The 26,125-nt window shown below is 34.6% G+C and overlaps 1 protein-coding gene across 3 annotated transcripts in view; it reads right to left on the bottom strand.

Annotated features, from left to right (window-relative positions):
* The window catches only part of FER (FER tyrosine kinase), a 364,169-nt gene that overhangs the window by 95,757 nt on the left and 242,287 nt on the right, over window positions 1-26,125 (bottom strand). For all 3 annotated transcript variants that reach the window (XM_036278843.1, XM_036278845.1, XM_036278844.1), the window contains one exon: window positions 25,278-25,372. In XM_036278843.1, coding sequence (XP_036134736.1) covers window positions 25,278-25,372 — 95 coding nt within the window. The remainder of the gene's footprint in view (window positions 1-25,277; window positions 25,373-26,125) is intronic.

Below are 26,125 nucleotides of genomic sequence, written 5' to 3'. Positions count from 1 at the left end.
CAGGCACACGACTTAATTCAGGCCACCAAGATACTACAAGGAGGTACTTAAGAAGTGAAAGAAATTTTTCTTTTGAGAGAAGTACCAAGAAAGAAGCATGCTCTGCAACTGAAAAGTACCAAGAAAGACAGCATGCCCTACCACAAAGACCGGCAGCCTTCAGCTGAAGCTACCCCTATGGAAAACAGAGAAGAGCGAAGGAAAGAGAGTAGTTTTGGGGACATGCTAGAGCCACTGGTTCAAACGCTGCCTCAATAGTGACTTCCCTCTAGATTTTTAAATTAAGTGACCTAATAACATCTCTGTAATTTTTAATACATCTTATGTACTAGCAACTCAAAGATTCCTATTGAATAAAATAAAATAATATCTGTATCAGAAGATTACTTGGAGAATTAAAAAGATTATATATATATAGAGAGAGATATAGATATAGATATACACACATGTGTGTGTATATGTGTGTGTACATCTATATCTATCTATCTCTCTCTCTATATATATATATATGTATATATATATATATGTGTGTATATATATATATATATATATATATATATATAATGTCTGGAACAAGTAGGAAACAATAAAAAGAAGTGCCTTATTGTTTGCAGCCCACTTTTGGTAAGAGGATAGAAGCTATTCCTCTCAACAGCTCTTATAGATTTCTTACTCCGCTGTGGAAATCTGGTCATACCTGTTGTTCAGTATTAATGGGACTCTGAGGGACTAATCTCATTAAATATATTTGGAGAAATCATGTAAACAAGAATATTAATTTATCAATTTGTCATTGCAGAAAAGAGATCATCAAGGCTGTACCACTAATGATTTCTTGTCATTAAATCATATAGAAATCTTAATTTATCTTCAAACAACTTCAAAGTTCATTAAATTAATAGATAACCAGTCTCTAGTGATACAAAAAAATGTATAATTCATGTCCCGTGTTTTTTTTAGGATATAAATTTTTTCCTATGAGGTTTGGTTTAGTTGTGTTCATTTATACATTTAAAACAGGATAATAATCAAAACAACTAATAAATTGTAGAGAGCTATTTGGGGGCTCCATTTATGCCATTGTTCAGGTTCCTATTAAAAAAATAAGCATTTGTTCTTTTTTTAATCCTCACCCAAGGACATTTTTTCCACTTTTTGTTCAGATAGAGTGGGAGGGAGAGAGAGAGAGAGAGAGAAACATCGATGTGAAAGTGACACATCGAGTGGCTGCCACCTGCACAACCCAACCAGGGCCGGGGACAAACTGCAACCGAGGTACATGCTCTTAGTGGGAACTGAACCCAGATTTCTCTGGACCGCAGGCCGACATTCTAACTGCTGAGCCAAACAGGCCAGGGCAACATTTGCTGTTTAACCTATACTAATGAGAGTTGGGGCTGTTAGCAGCCCATCAAAAATAAGGAGGGGATGGAAATCTATGCAATCATAAACAATGAAAGTTGATTCAATTTGTACTCCATAAAATACAGAATCGATTTTCTATAATAGGAGATAAGCCAAAACAATTCTTGAAGAAAGAATCAATGCAAATACTAAAGCCGAGGATACTGACTGCTAACGGGGTGTATGGAGAGATGGAGTGCACAGAAAAAGATTAACCAAGATGTCGAATAGGTGATATGGGTTTGTGCTAAGAACTATCCAAAGAAGACTAAAGATAAGATCAGTTTGTGGGGAAAGAAGAGGAAGATGAGACACTGAAAAGGACTCCCAAGAATGACTAGCTTTCCTGGTTCCATTTTCTTATTCTAGAAGAAGCACTTACTGAACAGCTTGCTACCTAAGTAGCGAAATCAGCCAGGCCAGAGGTAGAGCTGAGTGTTTGGTTGTATCAATTTGGGTTAATACAGGACATTAGTCTTTTCAGATGAGGTTCCTTAATAATCATGTTCTGCTGACACTGCAGAATATTAAGAACCTTCCGCCTTGCAGATGATCTTTGAGAACATAACTGGATAGCAGTTATGATAACAGGTCTATGAAATAAGAGCACATTTCACAAGTCTTTTTAACTTGTGGGTTCAAGTGGCACCAGCTATATGCCACTACAGATTCTAGAGTTAGCTTTCACGAACACACAGAATGTCAGTACTAGAAATATGTTTTTTTGTTTTTGTTTTTCATATTATGGAGGAAGGACCTGAATTTACCTAGTTTATTTTTAAGGTGGTGATTTTGGTGATATTATTGAAATTCTAAGGCAAGTGTCTGCACACTATAGCCTGGAGGCCAAAACCAACAACTGCCTGTTTTTTTGTAAATAAAATTTTATTGGAAAACCACCACACTCATTCTATGGATGCTTTCACGTTACAATGGCAGAGTCACGATAGAAACGTAGGGCTTCAAAGCCTAAAGATTTTACTACCGGAACCTTCACAGAAGTTTGCAAACTCCTGTTTTACAATATCTATCACTCAGTGTTTCATAGAGCTGTATCCCTTTCCATTTAAATAATTCTTATGATGGCTTTATCTATTTCCATCTAAGATTATTTATTTTAATCCTCACCTGAGGACATTTTTGCATTTATCTTCAGAGAGAGCGGGAGGAAGAGAAGGAGGAAGAGAGAGAGAGAGACATCGACATGAGAGAGACACATCGACTGGCTGCCACCCACACAACCCCAACAGGAGCTGGAGACAAACTGCAACCAAGGTGCACGCCCTTAGCGGGAACTGAAGCCGGGACTCTCAGGTCCACGGGGCCAATGCTCTAACCACTGAGCCAAACTGGCCAGGGCTCCATCTAAGATTTTACTTTTCACTGTGGTTGTGTTTTTTTGCACCAGGTCTCAATAGTGCTATTTTTAGTGCTTAAAAAGGATGCTGCAGATGTATTCACCAATCTATTTTATGTCTTAAGGCTGATGTGAATATTTACACAGAAGAGCATACATACAGTGAGATGGTAAATCCCCTTCCACCCTCCCCATCCACAACCGTCTGCCACCCGGTCAAAGCAGTGCCACTGTCTGTCTCTCTCCCTGGTTTAATGCCAAACTACTTGCTTTTCTATTTTGTGGCTCCCTGAGCCCCTCAAAGCTGCCTTTGATTTCAAGTGTAAAGACAAGAATGGATGGGAAAATCAGGTGTATGAGATGTTGGCTCTCAAGCCTCCTGAAAGACTCTTCGAACACTTACATGCTACAATGGATTTATTTTTTTTAATAGAAAGAAAGAAAAAAAATAATGGAATGCTTATTTTGAGGGTTTTATCTGCTGCAGGGAAAACTGCAACACAAAAATAAAGCATTAATTCCAGCTTCCTTAGACAGGTTTTGAACAGATGTGGGATAAAAAGACATCTAAAAGTACATTTAAATTTAATAAAAGAAAAATATTTATAAACACTGATACTTTTAATTGAATAAATCATAAGCTAGATATTGAAGGGGCATTAAAAATTAAGGTCCCCAAATCAATGATATAAATTACTACTTTATAAGATTATATAATATTATTTCAATTAATTAGAAATATATGTTTATATCATCATATTTATACATTTCTGGTCATAATCAGACTTTATGCAGTGATTTTGATCAGAAATATTTAGCAATTACGAAACTTTCTATCATATTACAAAAATATTACTTTAAAATATTCTTTTAAATAACATGTTGAAGCAGAGTTTGGGATTTCAGTATTCAGGAAAAATAAGAATAAATAGGATCTTCTTAACAGTTTTAAGTGTATAGTGCATGTACACTGTTGCACAACAGATCTCTAGACCTTTTTAAACTTGTATGACTGAAACTCTATACTCACTGAAAACATCCCTCTCTTAGAAAAGTATTTCAGCCCTGGTTGGTGTGGTTTAGTTGGTTGGAGTATTGCCCCCTATACTGAAAGGTCACGGGTTTGGTTCCCAATCTTGGCACATACTTAGGTTGTGGGTTCGATCTCTGGTTGGGGTGCGTGTGGGAGACAACTGATCAATGTTTCACTCTCACATTGATGTTTCTCTCTCTCCTTCTCCCTTCCTCTTTCTCTAAAATCAATTTTAAAAAGCATGAAAAAAATTTTTTTAAAAAACACTTCAAAAAAATGCCTAACCAAAAGGCCAATAAGTATATGCAAATGTGTTCAACACAGTCATAAAATAGCAAATTAAAACCACAATATCTTGGTACTTCATACCTACTGGAACAGTTCAAAAGATTGACCATACCTCATGCTGGCAAGGATACAGTTAACTGAGACTCATGTACTTCTAGTGAGGGTGTAAGTTGGTGCAACCACACTGGAAACCTCTTTGGTGCTTTCTACTAACGCTAAACATGTGCATATACTATAACTCCAGGTAGATATATTCAACAGTCATGTACACAAAGAGGCATACATAAAAACATTCAAAGCAACATTATTCATAATAGCCCCAAACTGGAACAACACAAAGGTCCATAAATAGAACGAAAAAATACACTGTGGTACACTCATACAATGGGATAACATACTATAAAAATGAATTAATTCCTGCAACCACACATGGATAAATCTAACAAATATAACTCTGTCCCTCCCAACCCCCCCAAAAAGTATTCATAAGATTTGATTCCTTTTATATGAAGTTGAAAAAACAGTGCAAACTAACCTTTTTTGTTAGTCAGGAAAATGGTTACCATGAATACGTACACTTTCTGATCATTTGAGCGCTATACTTGCGCTGTACTGTGTGTATGTGTTATACTTTGGTCAAGGATTTTACCCTACTTACAAGCTAATAAGTTAACCTGTTATTTTTTCCATGGGTCAGAGACAAAGGACTTGACTATTCGTAGTGCAGCATGGGGGTGCCGTGAAGAAGCCCAGATGGATGCACTCTCACACAGAGTGGGAAGCATTACAGAAGAGGAACTTTTGAGTTTGGGAAAGCTGCCATTTTATAGCAGGCAGTAAGCAAGACTGTTCTTTGTCTCAGAGGGAGATGTTACCTCATCCCTCAAAGTTGCTCACTACAGACATATCCCTGAGAAAGGGTGCAGGTAGAGATCAGTCAGGGCCTTGCATTCTTGGCATACTTCTTAAAGCAAGTAGGGATGCAAGAGATCAATGGCAGAATCTCTCTCATTATACTTTAATAAAAAGCTTACCAGATTTTTCATTCTATAAAAAAAGTAGAGCAGAGGAATGTTATAAATATAATGAATGCAACAAGATTCCAGCCATCATTATAATCCGTTGGTTAAAATGGAGATGAAGTGAGTAGGATAGAATTACAGTGAAGTGGATTTGTAGGCTGAACAAAGATAACTGTGGAATCATAATTTAAGATTTGATGAGGTTCTTTCAGAAATCATCCAGGGTATGACTTAGGATTGCATGCTCAATCCTCTCCTTTCCAATATTTTTATCAAGAATTTGGATGAAGACATAAAAGGCATGCCACAGTTCTGGTATCCTGACAAAAAACAACACACATTTGAAGTGATATCAAAGTGATTTTCAAATATGTGAAGAATTTATTTTATGAAATAAGAACTTGATTAATTTCCATATAACTTAAGGTTTCAAGTCAGGTTTATGTTTTTAAGTATGCTAGAATACCAACTCTAAATTATTTCTTAAAAAACACTAAGAGAAATTTTAATGCATGGGTTCACATTCTTTCCACCTTCAAATATTTGCTTCAGGAGAATCTAACTCTCCCAAGGTTTTTTTTTTTTTACTTAGAACAGAAAGCTATGTTGCTTAGCATTTATAATTTAAATGTATAAAGTGGTTATTTGTGATGAGTCTCACATTTCCACAATGATGAAGTCAATGATAAAAAGATAATTGCTCATGTTAGATAAAATGTTTTAGAGGTATTAAAATTTCCTAGGATGGCTGACTTTTCTAGCTGATTAAATCCTTATTTTGATCTCTCATAGGGAAACATATATAACAAGAATGTTGAGGTTCTACTAAAGTACAGCAAATGTAACTATTTTGGCAATATTTACTACAAGTAAGTAGTACTTAGTCCACAAAATCCTTGGGATCTCAATGAGAATCAGGAAGAAAGTTCTCATCCACTAAGAAGCAAAACACTTAGTAGTGGAGTTTACTATTAGGTGTCTTGCATGTATTTGATAGTTTATATATGTTATTCTAGGCATTACCTTATTGAACCCTCTTAATACTATAAGTATTAATTTACTTTCTCAAGAATAATTTTTTTATTTAATTAATTTATTTTTGTTACAGATGTTTCTCCTTTTTCCCCCACTGATTCCCCCCTCCCTTTCCCTCCCCGCCCTCCCCCCAGCTTTGTTGTCCATGTCTGTTGTTCATGCATACATGCATATAAGTTCTGTGGTTTATCTCTCCCCCCCACCCCCTCTTCTGGGGATAGTCAGTCTGTACCCCACTTCCACGTCTCTGGGACTACCCCCTTCCTCAGACTGTTATGTTCATTATATTCCACAAATAAGTGAGATCATATGATAATTGTCTTTCTCTGTTTGGCTTGTTTCGCTTAGGATGACACTTGCCAGGTCCCTCCATGTCGTCTCAAAGGATAAGAGATCTTTCTTATAGCTGCATAGTACTCCATTGTGTATATGTACTACAACTATTTTATCCATTCGTCTACTGATGGGCATTTGGGCTGTTTCCAGATCTTAGCTATTGTAAATGGTGCTGCTACAAATATGGGGGGTACATGTATTCTTTCTGATTGGTGTTTCAGGCTTCTTAGGGTATATTCCTAGAAGTAGGATCACTGGGACAAATGGCAATTCAATTTTTAATTTTTTGAGGTAACACCATATTGTTTTCCATAGTGGCTGCACCAGTCTGCATTCCCACCAGTAGTGTACTAGAGTCCCCTTTTCTCCACACCCTTGCCAACACTTGTTGTTTGATGATTTGTTGATGGCGGCCATTCTGATAGGTGTGAGGTGATACCTCATTGTTGTTTTAATTTGCATCTCTCTGATGATTAGTGATGTTGAGCATTTCTTCATATGTCTCTTAGCCATTTGTATGTCCTGTTTGGAGAGGTGTCTATTTAGTTCCTCTGCCCATTTAATTGGGTTCTTTGTCTTCCTTTTGTTGAGTTGTATGAGCACTCTATATATATTGGAAATTAACCCCTTATCTGATAGATCATTGGCAATTATGCTCTCCCATACAGTGGGTAGCCTTTCCATTTTCATGATTGTATCTTTTGCTGTGCAGAAGCTTTTGAGTTTGATGTAGTCCCATGTGTTCATTTTCTCCTTTGTTTCTCTTGCCTTAGGTGACGTGTCAGTAAAAATTCTGCTGCATATGATGTCTGAAATTTTGTTGCCTACAGTTTCTTCTAGGAGTTTCATGGATTCATAAGTCATATTTAAGTCTTTTATCCGTTTTGAGTTTATTCTTGTGTAGGGTGTAAGTTGATGGTCTAGTTACATTTTTTTTTGCATGTAGCTGTCCAATTTTCCCAACACCATTTATTAAAGAGGCTGTCTTTACTCTACTGTATGCTCTTGCCACCTTTGTCTAAAATTAATTGAGCATATTGCCTTGGGTCCATTTCTGGGTTCTCTGTTCTGTTCCATTGATTTATCTGCCTGTTCTTGTGCCAGTACCAGGCTGTTTTGATTACAGTGGCTTTGTAGTATAACCTGATATCTGGTAATGTGATCCCTCATACTTTGTTCTTTTTTTTTTTCAAGATTACTGTGGCTATTCGAGGTCTTTTTTGGTTCCATATGAACTTTTGAAGTATTTGTTCTAGTTCTGTGAAGTATGTCATTGGTATTTTGATGGGGATTGCAGTGAACCTATAGATTGCTTTGGGTAGTATGGACATTTTAATGATGTTAATTCTTCCAATCCATGAACAAGGTTATGTGCTTTCACTTTTTATATCTCAAGAATAATTTACAGGTAGTGCTAGGCCTCAAATGTATGTATTTTGTCTGAGATCAGAATGCAGTTTCATTCTTGTTTTTAATAATGTAGCTGAATTAAGAAGAATGTGTAAAAGGTAGAAGAGGTAGGTAATATCAATACAGTGTAAAAAAGGCAGACAAATTTAAGAGAGGTGAAGACTGGCTTGTCCAATTCAGAGGCTCACTAGTAATAAGTAACTGGAATCTGAGGACCTGAGATTGTTTAGTGGCTCTGGCTTTGTAGCCTTGGCCAAAACACTCACTTCCCTGAGTCTCAGCCTCATCATATACAACCTTGCCTAATAACCTCACAGGGCTGCAGTGAAGATTCAGGGAGTTTAGCACAGTACCCGACACACTGAAAGTTGAAAAGTCAAGAAATATTCACTCTTATTGTTAGCTGCCACTAATGTTGTATTGCCATTACACTGAATGTCCTCCAGACTTCCAGTTTGAGAACAATGTTGCAGTAGAATGATAAACGCACATATACCCACTAACTTGCAAGTAGACAGACAAAAGGTAGCCATTCAGAATGATCACTCACATTGCCAAAGCTAATGCTATTAAATTGAGAGAAAATAATAAGAGGATACAATTTACTTCAATTAGAGCACACTAATAAATTTTTTTTCCAATCTAATGTAGACATATTTCTGATGTTATGTTTATCATATAGTAGATTCTGTTCCATAATAGAACTTAACTCTGAATGCCTAGTTTCTGAAATTGCATTGCTCTCTTGTTGCCAGTTCTTGCTCCTCATTCACCTTTGGCTTATGTGTCAATGGAAATTCTTACAAAAAATAGTCACAAAGAAAAATAACTCTACATATAATATAAAAAGTTAGGTAAGTGCCTTAAGGGTTCTAATTTGAAAAACAAATCCTTGAAAAATTATATACTGCTAAACACTGAAAGCTACTGTTAGAGTGTGTCCCTCTGAAGTACCTTTCGAATTGTTTTCAACCATTCTTTCCTGAAAATGTACTATAAAAACAGTTTTAAAAGCCTATAGACTTCATGCTTATAAATATACATGCCACCCAAATGTGGAGAACCTCAGGTAGAAGGGAAGCAATATTTCCAAATGAAGAAAATATTCTTGCTTATTACAAAATGTAGTTATACCAAATTCTAAATTAATTAGTTTTCAACTATGAATCGGTTAGATGTTTTTATGTGGTAGACAGATACATGTTGAAAATGCTAAATGGCATTTCTAAAATATTTTTAGCCAAGGAATTATCTAGAAAGTAATATTAGTAACATGTATTTTCATACATTTGGTAGTGGTTTATGGACCACTTTTTCAGCTAGGTGTGATATAATATAATATGCTTGCATAAAAATAGAAAAGTGACAAGCAGTGGTGTTATGGGAATAGGACATTTTCTTCCATTAAGTTTTTTTCTAAGTCTTAAGTAATCAAATTCTTTGAAATTATCATTAACTTTAAGATAAAGGACAGGCAAATGAGAGATGATGAGAGAAAGATTTAATGATTTGAGAGGGAGAGTGTACAAAGGAGACACAGCAAAAGTTAGAAAATAATTATTTATGTGGAATCTTGATGCTTCAAAACTCTGAGGATAAACTAGCAATAGCAGGATCAGATAAAAATTCAATTTGATATAAGGTGTATCATATATGTACAGAATACTAAGAACAAATCATCTATTCACTAATCTTGTTCATGCTTATAATCATTTAAGTCCTGTATTAATATTAGTGCTATTAGTAAATGTTGACTCACATTTCACATCTATTACAAAACTGTATTTGAAAAATAATTTATGTCAGTGAGTCCAATTTACATTCCACAGGAGAAACACAAATCCCAAGGCTTTTATATGAACAGATATTTTAAAAGTTAAAGAAGCACATTCTTGGAATTGTTTATTTCTAAGTTTATAACTGCTTGTAGATTATAAAAAACAACTTAAATATCCATTCTACAATGAAAACTTTAGCTATCTAAAAATGTGAAGTAAAACAGATCAAATCTTTCATCTATCACATTTAAAACTACTTCTGTAGCAAGATATTTTCAAATAGAAAAACCCACATAGCTCATCTTTCTGAAACAGAGAACACACATACCTCAACACTGTCATGGAAATATAAGGTCATTTTGAAAGATCCTTGACATCAACATCATCTTTCCTTTGGTCAAAACCTTGTCATTATCCCGAGGATTCTGCCAGAACCCATTCTAACGTGGACTCTTTATAGCTTATCATGTCCAACCTCAACTATTAAAATTCAACTCTCCATAACACTATCTTTAGTACACTCAGGGTGAGGACAGGGTAGCCAAATTATTTTATTGTTTAACTTGTGTACATGCTCTGGTTTGCTATGCATCCTGACACATTTCAGACATTGTTACTCTCTTCATTCCTATCCCTCTGGCAGGTTTTGAGCTCTTTGTAGGTCACTTGTCCTCCAAACCACCTACTTACTATGCTCTTGTCTCCTAACCTTGATTTGTCTATCTCTTGTTATAAACTCCTGAGTCTGTGAACTGTAGTCTTGCTTGGATTGCTTTCTAAACTCTTTCCAATTACAAACAAATATATTTTTATATTTCATTTCAGAATCATATTTCCTTTTATATTTATGGTTGACTTTAGATAAAATGTGTGTTCTTTTGAACACTCTGAAATTCTGCTGTGTCTGTACATTTATTTTCCTAATATCTAAAGATTCCATGTTTAAAAATATCAAGGCAAAACTAACTAACCTATACATTAATAGCACTCTTTTCCATTAAAATTTCTCTAACTTGGTGAAGGAAATAGACATATAAGTCCAGAAAACACAGAGTCCCAAACAAGATGAACCCAAAGAAGCCCACACCAAGACACATCATAATTAAAATGCTGAAGGTTAAAGACAAGGAGAGAATCTTAAAAGCAGCAAGAGAAAAATCAGTTAGTTACCTACAAGGGAGCTCCTATTACACTGATTTCTCAACAGAAACTTCACAGGCCAGAAGGGACTGACACAAAATATTCAGTGTTGAAAAGCAAGGACCTACAGCCAAGATTATTCTCCCCAACAAAGCTATTATTTAGAACCAAAGGACAGATAAAGAGCTTCCCAGACAAGAAAAATCTAAAAAAGTTCATCACCACCAAACCAGGGTTACAAGAAATGTTACAGGGTTTTCTTCTTTAAGAAAAAGGGGAAAAAAGATTTTAAAAACATAAATAATAAAATGGCAATAACTATATATTGATAATTACTTTAAATGCAAATGGATTAAATGCTCCAATAAAAAAACACAGGGTGGATGAATAGATAAGAAAACAAGACCCATACATATGCTGTCTACAAAAGACTCACTTCTAATTGAAAGACACATATAGATTGAAAGTTAAGAGATAAAAAAAGATATTTCATGAAAATGGAAAAAAAAAAAAAAGCTGAACTGGTAATACTTATAACAAACAAATCTATCACAAGAGACGAAGAAGGACCCAATCTGGCTGGTGTGGGTGGCTTTGTGGTTGAGTGTTGATGCATGCACAAGGGGGTCTCTAGTTTGATTCCCGGTTGGAACACAAACCCAGGTTGTGGGCCCGATCCCCAGTGTGGGGCATGCAGGAGGTGGCCAATCCATGTTGTCACTCAATGTTTCTATCTCTCCCTCTCACTTCCTCTCTCTCTAAAATAGAGGGGGGGAAATTTTTTTTAAAATTTAGAAGGACTCAGCAATTCCACTTCTGGATATTTATCTGAAGAAATACAAAATACTACAATGAACATATGGACCCCTGTGTTCATTGTAGCATTATTTACAATAGCCAAGATAATGGAAACAACCTAAGTGTCCATTAATAGACAAATCAATTAAGATGATGTGTTACATATACACAGTGGACTATTACTAAGCTTTAAAAAAAGAATGAAATCTTGCCATTTGCAAGAACATGGATGGACCTAGAAGGTATTATGCTGAGTGTGAAAGTCAGATAGAAAAGACAAATAACATATGATTTCACTTATATGCACAAGAATAAAATAAATGAACAAAACAGAAACAGACTAAAAAATACAGAAAACATTTTCATGGTTGCCAGAAGGAAGAAGAGTGGGGCAATGGATAAAAAGATTAATGGATTAAGAACCACAAATTAGTAGTTACAAAATAGTCATGGGTGTGTAAAGTATAGCATAGGAAGTACAGTTAATAATACTGTAATAACTATGAATCTATGATCACAAAGGTAATGGATTTATCGGGGTGATCACATCATAAGTTATATAAATGTCTTATCACTGGGTTATACACCTGCAACTAATAAAATACTGTACATCAACTGTAACTAAAAAATTAAAAATTATTTAAAAAAATACAGAGAGCAGAAAAGTATGCATGGCAATTTATCATTTGTGTTAAAAAAAAAAAAAGATACACATTCATACATGTTTCAATTTGCAAAGAAAAGCCAATAAACTAGTAAGATCTGCTGCCTCCAAGAATTGCAAAGGTAACGGAGATCTGGGACAACTTTTCACTGTGTTCCCTACTCTTTGAAAGTAATATATATATAAATTCAATGCCAAAAACACAATTATATTGGGAACATTATAGAAAATTGCTTATCCTGACTTATGAGGCCCTTCATCATTCCATCTCTCCTACCTTTTCAACCTTATTATATGCCAGTCTCTCCCAGGCTCAGTATGCCTCAGTCATTCTAGCCCTCCCCTGTTCTTCAAAGATAAAAGCATTTCCTACCCATATAAAATAATTAATCCAAATGTCACAAAAGGTTTGTAAAGAATGGAAAGTCTTAAAGAAAAAAAGAATATTTTGAAGTTTCAAAGTCACTTAAATACAGGGTGATATAAGTGTTTTCAATTAAAAGTGCCATTTGGGGGCTTACTTTTATAAAAACTGACTAGTTTGGAGAATTTTTTAAAAGAACAATAGCCCTGGCCGGTTTGGTTCAGCGGTTAGACCATTGACCAGTGATCCAGAAAGACCCGGATTCAGTTCCCGCTAAGGGCATGTACCTTGGTTGCAGTTTGTCCCTGGCCCTGGTTGGGTTGTGTGGGTGGCAGCCACTCGATGTGTCCCTTTCACATTGATATCTCTCTCTCTCTCTCTCTCTCTTTCTTCCTCTCACTCCCTCCTACTCTATCTGAACAAAAAATGAAAAAATGTCCTCAGGTGAGGATAAAAAAAAAAAGAATACTACAGTTTCTTCAAATTACAGCCTATTAATTTAGAAATTTCACTTTAAAAAGATTGGAAGAATATAAAGTTGAGTCTTAAAAAATAATCTCAATGACATGATATTTATAATTTTTCTAAATAATATTACCTATTCTTTATTTTTAAACAGCACTTTTAAAGATAGAAAAATTCAACATATTATAGATATTAACTACAGAAAAAATTTCTTACATAATTTTAGTAGCCAAGATAGAAAATAGAGATTCAACACTTGCTGGTAGCAAATATCTTTGTAGAAAATAAATTGATTTGGAAGTCTTCATCAAAGATCTTGAAAAAGCTCTCAGTACTATCAGACTAACATGTAAGAGAAGAAAAACAAACAAAACGATGTCTTTTTTTTTTTTTTCTATCCTCATCCGAGGACATTTTTCCATTTTTTGTTCAGGTAGAGTGGGAGGGAGAGAGAGGAACAGAGAGAGAGAGAAACATCGATGTGAAAGGAACACATCGAGTGGTTGCCACCCGCAGAACCGACCAGGGCCGGGGACAAACTGCAACCGAGGTACGTGCCCTTAGCGGGAACCGAACCCGGGTCTCTCAGGACCGCAGGCCGACGCTCTAACCGCTGAGCCAAACCGGCCAGGGCGATTTGGAAGTCTTCATCAAAGATCTTGAAAAAGCTCTCAGTACTATCAGACTAACATGGAAGAGAAGAAAAACAAACAAAACAATGTCTTAAATTACCAGTTGCCAACCTGAGAATATTTAATATATGTAATCTCTTAAGATACAAAATTATTAAAGATGTTAAAGTCACTTCTTTAATCTTTCAGTTGCGAGTACAGATGTTGTCAAATGTGATACTGTTTTCTCAATTTGACATACAAGACGTTAGGCAAATTTATCTTTTCTAGCTAAGGTTACATTTTCTAGGTGTATTTATTACGCTCTCAATTTTAGGCACAGCTGTTATTATGTTTTCGTGAAATTGAAATGCATGTCCATAAATAGATACCAATGACAATCTACTTCAGCTTTACAGAGAAGGGCAAATGAAGGCAAATAAAGAACAGGAGGGCTTCACATGCACAAAATCTTGTTATAATGACAGCTTCTAATGTTATTTCCACATTTTCAATAACAAGAGGCTATACAATCATTAAAATAAAGAACAGTGCTTCAAGATGAATTTGTGAAGATGTTTTAGTTAAATGGCATCTGAAAACCAAGAAAGGGAAATAAAGAGTACCTAAATAAAAAGAGATATTAAAAATGACCAAAGACTATTAAAGAAACGAGAAAAGAAAAATGCGTAATGGATTTCCAGAAGTAATTCATTTGGCTGGTCACAAAATGAGCAGTTAACAAGTAGAAGATTGATTTCATCCTTAAAAGTGTATTCAAATTTATGAAGGGAAAGGAAGAGGAAAAATATATATATATATATATATATATATATATATATATATATATATACACACACACACACACACATATACATATATATGTGTATATATTTTCTATTTATTTATTTATTTATTTATTTATTTATTTCCATCCACTTGACCCAAAAGATAAGTCTCCTTCCTAGGCCTGGAGGGACTAAAAGATATTCAGTATTTTCCATGATATTTGTCATAAATGTGAAGCTCTGTTTACATTATTTACCCTTGAAAGCTGATAAGGACAGCAAGAATCCAGCATGCTCAGTTAAGGGTAATCACTACAAGATGACTCCTTAAATTGAAATGGACTGTCACTAAGATCTACAAAACTTTGTATGACTTAAAACCCATTCCGTCTCTCACTTCATCTTCTACTCTCCTCTTACCTGTACTTTATCCACCGTTCTTTCTGCAACCCACAAAATCTGGAATGCTCATCCTCCAGATGTCTACATAGCAGGCTTTTATGAGATGTTCTACCCTTCGGAGGTCTTTCCAAGCTACTAAGGCTTTCAACCTGCTCCTATCCCAACAATTGCTATTTTCTTCCCTCTAAGCTCTATTTTCCTTTTTTTTATCCTCACCTGAGGATACTTTTTTCCATTTATATTAAGATAAAGGGAGGGAGTGAAGGAGGGAGGGAGGGAGGGAAGGAGGGAGGGAGGGAGGGAAGGAGGGAGGGAGGGAGGGAGGGAAGATCGACCTGAAAGAGCCCCATCGACTGGTTGCCTCCCACATGACCCTGACCAGGGCAGGGACCAAACTGCAACCGAGGTACCCATCCTTGACCAGAATTGAACCTGTGACCCTTTGGTCCACAGGTTGATGTTCTACGACTGAGCCAAACCGGCCAGGGCTATGCTCTATTTTCTTAAAATATTCAACATACTATACACATTTTACTTATTTATCTAACATATTTCTTCCCCCACTAGAATGTAAGCTTCAAGAGGGCAGGAATTTTGGCTTTTTATGGGATCTTTGGTCTGTTTTCTTCACTGTTGAATCTTCACTATCTGGAATACATAGTAGGCATTCAGTAACTATTGAATAAATGAATGAATAACCAAACAGAATATATAGCCTTAAATAATTTTTAAGTAAAATTCAGTTTAGCCGGCCAGTGTGGCTCAGTGGATTGAGTGACGTCCCATGGACTGAGAGGTCAGCTTTGATTCCTGGTCAGGGCCCATGCCTGGGTTCTGGGCTTGATCCCCAGTAGGGGATGTGCAGGAGGCAGCCAATTGATGTTTCTCTCTCACATCAATGTTTCTATCTCTCTCCCCCTTCCTCTCTCTCTCAAAAATAAATAAATAAAAACATTTAAAAGAAATCAGTTTACAGATAATGGTACCTATGGATAGAGTGATATATCTCCTCAAATACAAATTGTAAGGTTTTCATTTCTTCCACAAATTTAGAGTCTAGGATTTTCTGGCTATCACTTCTAAATACACAAAATAACTTACAACCAGAAAAGGATAAAATTTACAAAGTAAAGTAAAAACGTAGTATCACAATATTTATTTGGTTTCTACATAAAATAGTCTATTTATGATGCACTGCAATGCAAATAGTAAAAAATCTAACATTCACTTTTCAACTTTCATCATGAATAAAATAAATATTTTTAAGAATTTTGATTTGATCAATTTTCAACTGTCTTTTAATCTTGAAAAAAATAGTTTGTGCTTCCCACTGTTTAAATTACGTAACTGCTTTCCTTATTATCCTGATATGAAAATCTCATATTAATAGGCACTATCTGATTCATATACATGGGATAGGTTATAGAAGAAAACCTATTTATTGTAAAAACAAGACATTATATGTAAAATTTTATTTTTTAAATATCAGTTGAATTTAGCAGTTTTACTAGTCCTATTCATACTTCTAACATTTGCATCAAAATAGGCTTTCAAAAATAATGCATATTTTATCATTTAAAATATTACTTCCAACTTTATTTCCAAGTCTTTTAGGATGTTTCCATATATAGTAACAAAAGCTTAAACGTGATAACCTAACAAAACAACAGTAAAACTAACCAGTACCTTAAAGAACTGCTTATTCCCGTGGAAAGATGCATATGTGTTCCTAACTCCTACACTCCTTTTTTTTTTTTTTATCCTCACCCGAGGACATTTTTCCATTTTTTGTACAGATAGAGTGTGAGGGGGAGAGAGAGAGAGAGAAACATCGACGTGAAAGGGACACATTGAGTGGTGCCACCCGCACAACCAACCAGGGCCGGGGACAAACTGCAACCGAGGTACATGCCCTTAGCGGGAACCGAACCCGGGTCTCCCCGGACCGCAGGCTGATGCTCTAACCGCTGAGCCAAACCGGCCAGGGCACTCCTACACTCCTTTCAATAATTAAGGAACTTCAATCACTTAAAGTTATTTTAAAATCAGGATCTAAGAGCAAGACTATGTTTCCAGGCTCTCTGCCTCCTTGCCAGAGGTAGTCACAGGTGTAAAGGCAATCTGATGCTCAGAATATAAAACAGCATCTGAGTAATATTGTTCAGATATACGCAAAGTATCTATGGCTCAAATGTACCCTGTAAATATGTTTGTTATAATGTATCAACTTTGCTCATTGATAGAAAAACATCCCTAGGCACTTTTTAAAAACCACTCAAGTCAACGAGGTAATAAACTAACAGTCACATTTTAGGTTTCATCTCTCATATCCTTCTTCTGGATTAATGTTTTTAGCATTTAACTCAACCCCTGGGAAAGAACAGACAGTATTACTAGAAGGGAGTGGTCTACCTGAAAAACAACAGAAAAATACTGATACCACCTGTGTGGAATATCACAAGGTTGTCAATTTCGGTAATGTGTAAAATAAATAAAGTAACTAATTTTCAAGGATATTAGTGCTTTTAGTGTCTGGAGAAATGGCCAGTTTAAACCATTCCATCTGCATCTGCTTTGGGATATTAGGCAGCAAATGAAACATTATGGCAATCCAACATATCATTTGGCTGAGAAAAAATATCAATTTAAAGATGCCATTCCTTTTATAATGCTGTTTTGGAAATATTTTAATTATGTAAAAATCTATTATCTGTGACATAAGATGGCAACTCTGTGCATTTATTTTGCTTTTCATTAGTGTAATATACTTGACCTACGAAACAAAGACCAATGTCTAAGTTTAGATATCTTAATATCAGTTAATCTATAAGAGAAGAAAGTTACCCATTCTCCGAAAATGAAATTTACAATGCACCATTTTATAATTATAGTAATTATGACTCATACCAAATTCGTTTTAAAAGTCTTCTATCAATATCTCCAAAGAACATGAAGTAATAAACTCCACAAAATTAGGTTATTCTTTAATAATTTATCAGCAAAATAAAATACCCAGCCACGGAGCTGACGTAACATAATTTTGGGTAAAAAATATTAATTTGAGAATTACTGTTATCCTTTCTCCTGAATTCAAACTTGACTGCTGTGAAGTGACTGTTACACAACGCGATGGGTGAAACCCATGTAAGGCAAGGTGTCGGTTCAGATTTTGAGGGCTCTATTTTAGTGAGTGCCAGGAGCCATGTTCCTGAATTTTTTGTTGGCACAATTTACCCTTTTCTACATTTATGATGAGTGAAAGAAACAAATGCAAGTCAAGTATCCAGAGCCAAAACACAGGGAGTTTGTTATCAAAGGGATAGAACTGTCATTTCCAGTAACTATTAACTATAATAGCCTTCTACTGCTACAATGTCACATTAACTGAATTGATTCTGTTAAAATCACAAAAATGTGAAATTTCATGATGAACTGAAAGCCTGAAATGCTTATTTTTAAAAAGAATTTAATCTACTGACAAAAATTAGTGAAATTACCTATAGAAATTACAAATGGAAATACATAATTAAAAGTAATGGAATTCTGAAAATGGAAAGATGTCTACTGAAAGTTTAGAGATATTTATGATAACAATATGATTAATCATGTCCAGATTTCTAAGCTAAAATCTACAAACTATATGAGCTTAAGTCTTTCTATTTTTTTTTTTTTAAGCATGTTATAGAGATGAGAAAGATTTTGTTGCTATCTAAAACCTGGTAAAAATTCTTCAAGTTCCAAAGCCGTAAGTCATTTTAAAATTAAGATGAGTTTGAGGATTGCCTAGGGGCCCGCATCTCTGTGAGCTGAGGAATGTACCAGATAATATAACATTCAATTAGTTCCAGGAAATTCTGAACTCAAAGAGAACATCCAGGTCAGAAAGGAGGAGGCAGTTACAAGTCTCTAGTGAAAGGAGTGAAGACTGACATTTTTTAAGACTTGCTAAAATTAATCCCCTCTATACCCAGGATCTACAGAGAATTAGTATATAGAGGTTAAATTGCTTAGTGTCCTATTCATCAGGGTATCTTGTGGCAGCCCCAATTTAACCACAGATATAAAAATAAATGACAAATGCCTGGACCATAAATATTCCTTTTAGTCATGCTTGTCACTTAAACACATTTGAATTTCTAAGTAATACATAACTTGTTTGTAAAATAAAATGAGGTCATCTTTTAGCATATTCGAGTTTTTTGTTTTTGTTTTAGTATTTCCTAGTTCCATTAACAATTGCTTTTTGTTTGATTTTACTTATCCAGCAACTCACAGCAAACAAGTAAATAAATAAGGTATGTGTAATTCCAGAGATGATTCAAATGAAGACAGGATTATCTTGGGAGTACTCACTCGAAACTTGAATACTCAAATGCTTATAATCTCTTCAAACATTACTGGGGTTAAAATATATTTTGGATTTATGATTCCAAAGGGCTCAGTTATCTGACAAGAACAGAAGTATATTAAATCTTTGCATAATACATTTTTGAAGTGGTTTGCATATTAGACACTGAGCAGTTATTAAATTTTACTTTTAAACTTCCAGTTTTCTAAATCTTCCCTCCATAGCTTAATCCCCGTAGAGAAAAAGGTAACACAAACAAAAAATTTTTCTGTTTACTGCAAGAGCTATTTATTTATCTGTGCACCAGGTTGAGAAATTACAAAAGAAGGATTCATGTATTTGCCCATAGGATGTCTTGCATAGACATGGTCTTGAATTTTCATTTATATTTTTATTTCATAAAATGTTTATATATTTTGACCCACTTATAACTGATTGATAAAATAGAAAACAGAGCATGATTTCCCACTTGCTATTTAATTGATGTTGACAAGTCACTTGAAACTCTCTAAACTTCCCCTAGCCTATTTGTAAATGAGGATAAAAATACTACCTGGTAGGACAAATGACAATGTTAATTAAAGTGCTTTGACAACTTTAAAATTTTATGTAACCGTAAAATATTGTATATCATTATGCTACTTTTATAAAAATGAAAACTAGATGGTCATTTCCCCATGATGCCATCTGTAAAAAGAGGAAAAGGACAGGAAAATGGTGTTTTAGAGTGGTCAGAGAATTGGTTATGAAATGTTTCAAATTTAAGAAAAATTTTCCTAACAACTAAGATATTATAGGTTAGAGCTAAAATTCAGAGGCCATATAATCTAGCTACTACAGTTCTACATATAAGAAACTGAAGACCCATGAAGCTAAATATTAAAACATACAAACAAAACAGTCACAATGGTGATAGAATGGGAAGAACTAAATACAGACTTTAAACTTCCCAATTTGTTCTCAGGTCATTCTTCGCTAGAAAATTAAAGGGTAGGATCAGAGTTAGGGGGCAAGGACAGGTTCAGAGTTTGAGTTAAAGTTCTTGCTGAATTGTAGCATTTTAATAAGTTATTTTAGCCAATTATAAAATAAAAATGATGATTAGGGGAACACATAAAATAGTTTTGCCTCAAGCACTCTAAGATATATATCTATATAAATATCTATAGATATATAGAAATATAATGTGTATTTACATACACTCACAGTACATTCGTCCTTACAACAACTCAATTATTCATACTTTACAGGTGGGGAAAGGAAGGCACAGAAAGGCTAAGTAAGTGAGCAAGATCACACAATTTATAAGGGACTGTGTCAAGCTAGGGACTATTTTTTTTTTTCCTTACGAGCTATTTGAAGTTCAGTTTACATGCATAAAATTCATCCATATTAATGTATAATTCGATGAGTTTTGACAAGTTTTACAGAGGTGTGTAACCACTACTATAATCTAGTTGAGAACATTTTCATCACTCCAAAAAGATCCCTCCTGGTTTTAAAGTCAATCCCTATCTAAGCCCCCAGCTCCAGGAAACCACAACTATGCTTTATCTATAGATGTCTTTTCTGGGCATTTCATAGAAATAGAATCATACAACATGTTATTTGCACTGGAATTGCTTTAATTAACAAAGTTTTTGAGGTTCATCTATACTGTAGCACACATTAACTCATATTGCTTAATAGTATTTATTATATAAATATACTACATTGTTTATCCATTCATCAGTAAGACATTTGGGTTGTTTCCATTTTGGGACTAGTATAAAAGCTGCTGCTATTAACATCTGCATACAGTTTTTGTCTGTGGAGACAAATTTTCAATTCTCTTGGTTAAATACCCAGGATGAGAACTTCATTTATATGGAAAATTTATGAATAACATTGAGAAGTGAAAATCTTTTCCAAAGTGGCTGTGTCATTTTACATTCCATCAACAATGTATGAGGATTCTGGTTTTTCACATCCTCACCAACTTACTAGAGTTCCAGATCTCCATCACTACCTTCTACACAGCCTTTCATTGACCATGTAGATATGTCACTGAATGTTAAAATGAGAGGGAGGGAGGAGTTAAGTGAATGGAGAAATGAAGGAAAGAGATCCTTACACTTTTTCAAAGATAATCAAGTATATTTCACTTGTATTCTGTTTTAAAAAATAAAAGTAAAAAAAAAAAAAAATTAGAGTAATTTTTGTTCACAAAAAAAATTACGAAGGTAAAAAGATTTCCCATATAACCCCTGCCCCACACAGCAGAGCCTCCCCTATTATCAACATCCAGAATATACCAGAATGGTACACTTGTTACAACTGATGAACCTACAATGATACATCATTATCACCCAAAGTCCATAGTTTACATTAGAGTTCACTCTTGGTATGTGCATTCTATAGGTTTGGACAAAGGTAAAATGACATTTATCTACTATTATATCATACATGGAGGTTTCACTACCCTAAAAATTCTCTGTGCTCTGCCTATTCACCCCTCCCTCCCTCTTTAATCCCTGGCAACCACTTAACTTATAAATATCTCCATAGTTTAGTTGGAATTATACACTGTGAAGTCTTTTCAGATTGGCTTCACTTAGTAATATGCACTTAAGTTTTCTCTATGGCGTTTCATGCCTTATTTCCTTTTAGCAATAAATAATATTCCATTGCTTAGATATAGCACAGACTGTTTATCCACTTACCTAGTACAACACATCTTGGATGCTTCCAAGTTTTGGCATTATGAATAAAGCTACTATAAGTATCCATGTGCCAGTTTTTGTGTGGACATGAGTTTCAATTCCTCTGGGTAAATACTAAAGAGTGTGATTAATGAATTGAACTCTATGTTAGAGTGTATTTAGTAAGAATATGCTTAGTTTTGTAAGAAACTGCCAAACTGTCTTCTATAAACAAAGATAGTTTTATTTCTTCCTTCCTAGTCAGCATACCTTTTATTTCCTTTTCTTGTCTTATTGCATTATCTAGGGTTTCCAGTAAAATGTTGAAACACAATAGTGAAAGGAGCATCCTTGCCGTGTTCCTAATCTTATTGGGAAAGCTTCAAGTTTCCCACCATTAAGTATGATGTTAGCTGTAGGGGGGTGTGTGTGTGTGTGTGTGTGTGTGTGTGTGTGTATTAAATCAAGTTGAGGAAGTTTACCCTCATTCCTAATTGACTGAGGATTTCTTTTTCATGAATGGGTGTTATATTTTATTTTGCAAATACTTTTACTACATCTATTGATATAACCTTGTGATTTTTATGTTTTAGTCTGTTGATGTGATGGATTACATTAATATATTTTTAAATGTTAAAACCAGCCTTGCATACCTGGGTTCAATGCTTCTTGAGTTTTTCATAACCACATTCTTATCAGCTTTTCATCTTGCAGTGGAAACACTTTTTTACAAGAAACTTTGTGTTTTTGATGATTCAGCTTTACAAATTCTGATGTGTGCATTGATGAGAAAGAAAAAAGGTACATAGGACTATACTGATGGAAAAAAAGTACAGAATGGGAAGAGTTTGTTACCATGATTTAACTTGAAAATGTCATAAAATTATGGGTCCATTATTTTCTATCCTAATATTTTGGCCCCATTTTTATGATATTAGAATGTGAGATATAACTGGTTTAGTACTAGAGATGTCAAAGCTATGTCTTAAAAATGCACATTCCATATGATCCACTAAATCTACTTCTAGGTATTTTCCACAGAGAAATGAGAAGGAGAGCACATGTCCATTCAAAGACTTGTACATGAATGTTCACATCAGCTTCATTTGTAGTAGCCCCAAATAGAAAATAATCCCAAAGTCTATCAATAACTGAATGGATACCATGGTATATTCATGTGATGTAATTCTACTCAGCAATAAAAAGGAATGAATTATTGATACATGTTACAACATGGGTGAATCACAAAAAAGAGTACCAGACTGTATGAATCCATTTATATAAAATTCTAAGAAATACTACCTAATATGTAGTTTCAGAAAGCAAATCAGTGCTTGACTGAAGAGGGTGTAGAGAATGTCAGCAGGAAGGGACTAAAAAAAGAGACGAGAAAAATTGGGGAATGAATGATATGTTCATTTCTTTGATTGCAGAGATGGTTCCAAGGGGGTTTACATATGTCAGTACTTTTGTACATTTATAAAGATCATATTAAAATATTTTTTATATTCCTTTAAGTTTCTTCTTTTAAAATGAGCCAATAGTCATTAAAGGCTAAAAAGCAAATCCTTTGCCGTTATTACGTATTATATTAGTAAATCTTATAAAGATCAAATTATCCCTCTGTTTATAATTTCTACAACAGAAAGATATACAATGAAAATGAATTAAAAATGTACTGTATCAGTTTGATGCTACATTGTTTGTTAGCAAAAGTTGTTAACCAAAAATCCTGAGAGGTACTGAAAGTCAACATATACAAAAATCAACTCCAAGACAGATTACTGTTTTCTTTGTCCACACATAAAATTAGTTCATAGTTCACAAGTGACCAAAAGCACTATGGGATTATTATGTGCAACCAAACAAGAGTATGTGTGGTAATATACTTGGAAAATTATATACAATGAATTATACACACACACACGATAATACTATATCACGGTTATAAAATCAAACAAAGATCATTTTTCTTTTTCTTTTTGTACGTGCCCCTAGCGGGAACCAAACCTGGGACTCTCTGGTCCGCAGGCCGATGCTTCAACCACTGAGCCAAACCAGCCAGGGCAAGACTATTTTTCTAAACAGCCTTTTTCACATAAACATTATATATAACTAAATTCCATGTGTAACCACTCTGTAATAATTTATCTTTTTTAAAAACGTTGGTTGACATTTTCTACAAAACAGCAAAGTATTATAGACTTTAAAAATACTGAGTATGTGTACATGTTCTCTGTCATCAGAAAAATGTTAAACAAAATCCTTGGAAACTTTATGAGGAGAAATCAAAGAGACTGAACATACAAAAGTAATAAAACATGACATTAAAATGTCATAGAAAGAAACTACATCAAACTGAAAAGTTTTTGCACAGCAAAGGAAACCAACAAAATGAAAGGAAAACCCACTGAATGGGAGAACATATTCACCAATTTATCAGATAAGGGGTTAATATCCAAAATATATAACTTATTCAACTCAACACACACACACACACACAAAAGGGGGACAAAGAACCTAAATGGGCACTTCTCCAAAGAGGACATACCATGGCCAATAGACATTTGAAAAGATGCTCAATGTCACTAATCAGAGAAATGCAAATTAAAATCACAATGAGATCACACCTCACACCTGTCAGAATGGCTATTATCAATAAATCAACAAATAACAAGTGTAAGAGGATGTAGGGGAAAAGGGAACCCTTGTAAACTGTTGGTTGGAATGCAGATGGGTACAACCACTGTGGATAACAATATGGAGTTACCTCAAAAACTTAAAACTAGAACTGCCTGATGACCCAGCAATTTTGCTTCTGGAAATTTATCAGAAAAAACCTGAAACACTAATTTGAAAGAATATATGCACCTCTATGTTCATCGCAGCGTTATTTACAATAGCCAAGAAGATTTGAAAGCAGCCAAAGTGTCCATCAATAGATGAGTGGATAAAACAGCTATGGTACATTTACACAATAGAATAGTACTCGGCCATATCAAGGAAAAGTATACCCTTTGCAATAGCATGGATGGACCTGGGAACATCATGCTAAATGAAATAAGCCAGTCAGAGAATGACAAGTACCATATGATTTCACTCGTATGTGGAATTTAAAGAACAAGCCAAATAGAGTCCCGTAGTAGAGAGCAGGCACACAGCTGTTGGGAGGGGGGTGTCTTGTGAGGGGATGGGGTGAAGGGATTGAGCAACAAGGGAAAAAAAAAAAGAAATAACTCACAGGCACAGACAACAGTGTGGTGACTGGGGGGAGGGGGATGAAAGAGGATAAATGGTGATGGAAATAAAAAAATTTTTAAATGTCATTGAGGAAACCTCTAAAATGTCATTACCTGGAATCAGTTCCATAATGATGTAGATAGGCTGTCTTTGTGTACAAACTCCTATAAGTTTGACAATATTGGGATGATCGTATTGCTTGAGAATTCTAGATGAGAAAAAGTGTAATCAAAGAATAATTATTTAAATAATAAAGCATCACTTTATGATCATAAATAGTGTATACAAGTAGAATACATATCAATATAATTCAATTTTTAAAACTTCAGTATGAACCCAAATTATGATAAATGAGATCTATATGAATTTTGATAAATACTGGCAAAATATAGGCACAAATGAGTCCATTATCCTTAATTCAATTAAATATTCACTTAAAAATTATTATCTACATTGAATGACTAACAACCATGCTAAATAGGAATAACTTATTTAGTCTAAAACATGTAGAACTCCCTTCAAAATATCTGAGTTTAGCCACCACACAAAAGCATAGATGAAAAGTACTAGTACCTCAAAACTGTAAGTTGCTAGGGTAGCATCTTTTTGTTTTGTTTTATGTACACATTTGATTTAACACACATAAAAATAATAATTCAATTCATGTGAATAAATACCACTGGGTATTCCTTTCATTAGATTTTGTCGTAAGTGCTTTTTTGATGATCATACTCAATTTCAAAATAGTAAAAACTCCAAAGTTTTGAGAAAGCTGTCAAAAGATTAAACAGTAGCTGAGTAACAGAATTTCTGTAATGACTTAAGCTGAAGCAGAGAAGACTTAGTTTGGATAAGGCAAAATCTCAGAGGGCTATAAAATAGCAGTCATCCCTGGGACTCCAAGCTTGAGTTCAAGTAGATTAGATTCCCTCACAGGCCTGTCTACCCTGATGATTTCTAT

The sequence above is a fragment of the Molossus molossus genome, unplaced genomic scaffold (assembly GCF_014108415.1).
Source record: "Molossus molossus isolate mMolMol1 unplaced genomic scaffold, mMolMol1.p scaffold_m16_p_3, whole genome shotgun sequence".
Classification (NCBI taxonomy): Eukaryota; Metazoa; Chordata; class Mammalia; order Chiroptera; family Molossidae; genus Molossus; species Molossus molossus.
Note: the sequence above shows the minus strand (reverse complement) of the source record. Positions and strands in the feature narration are given on the sequence as shown.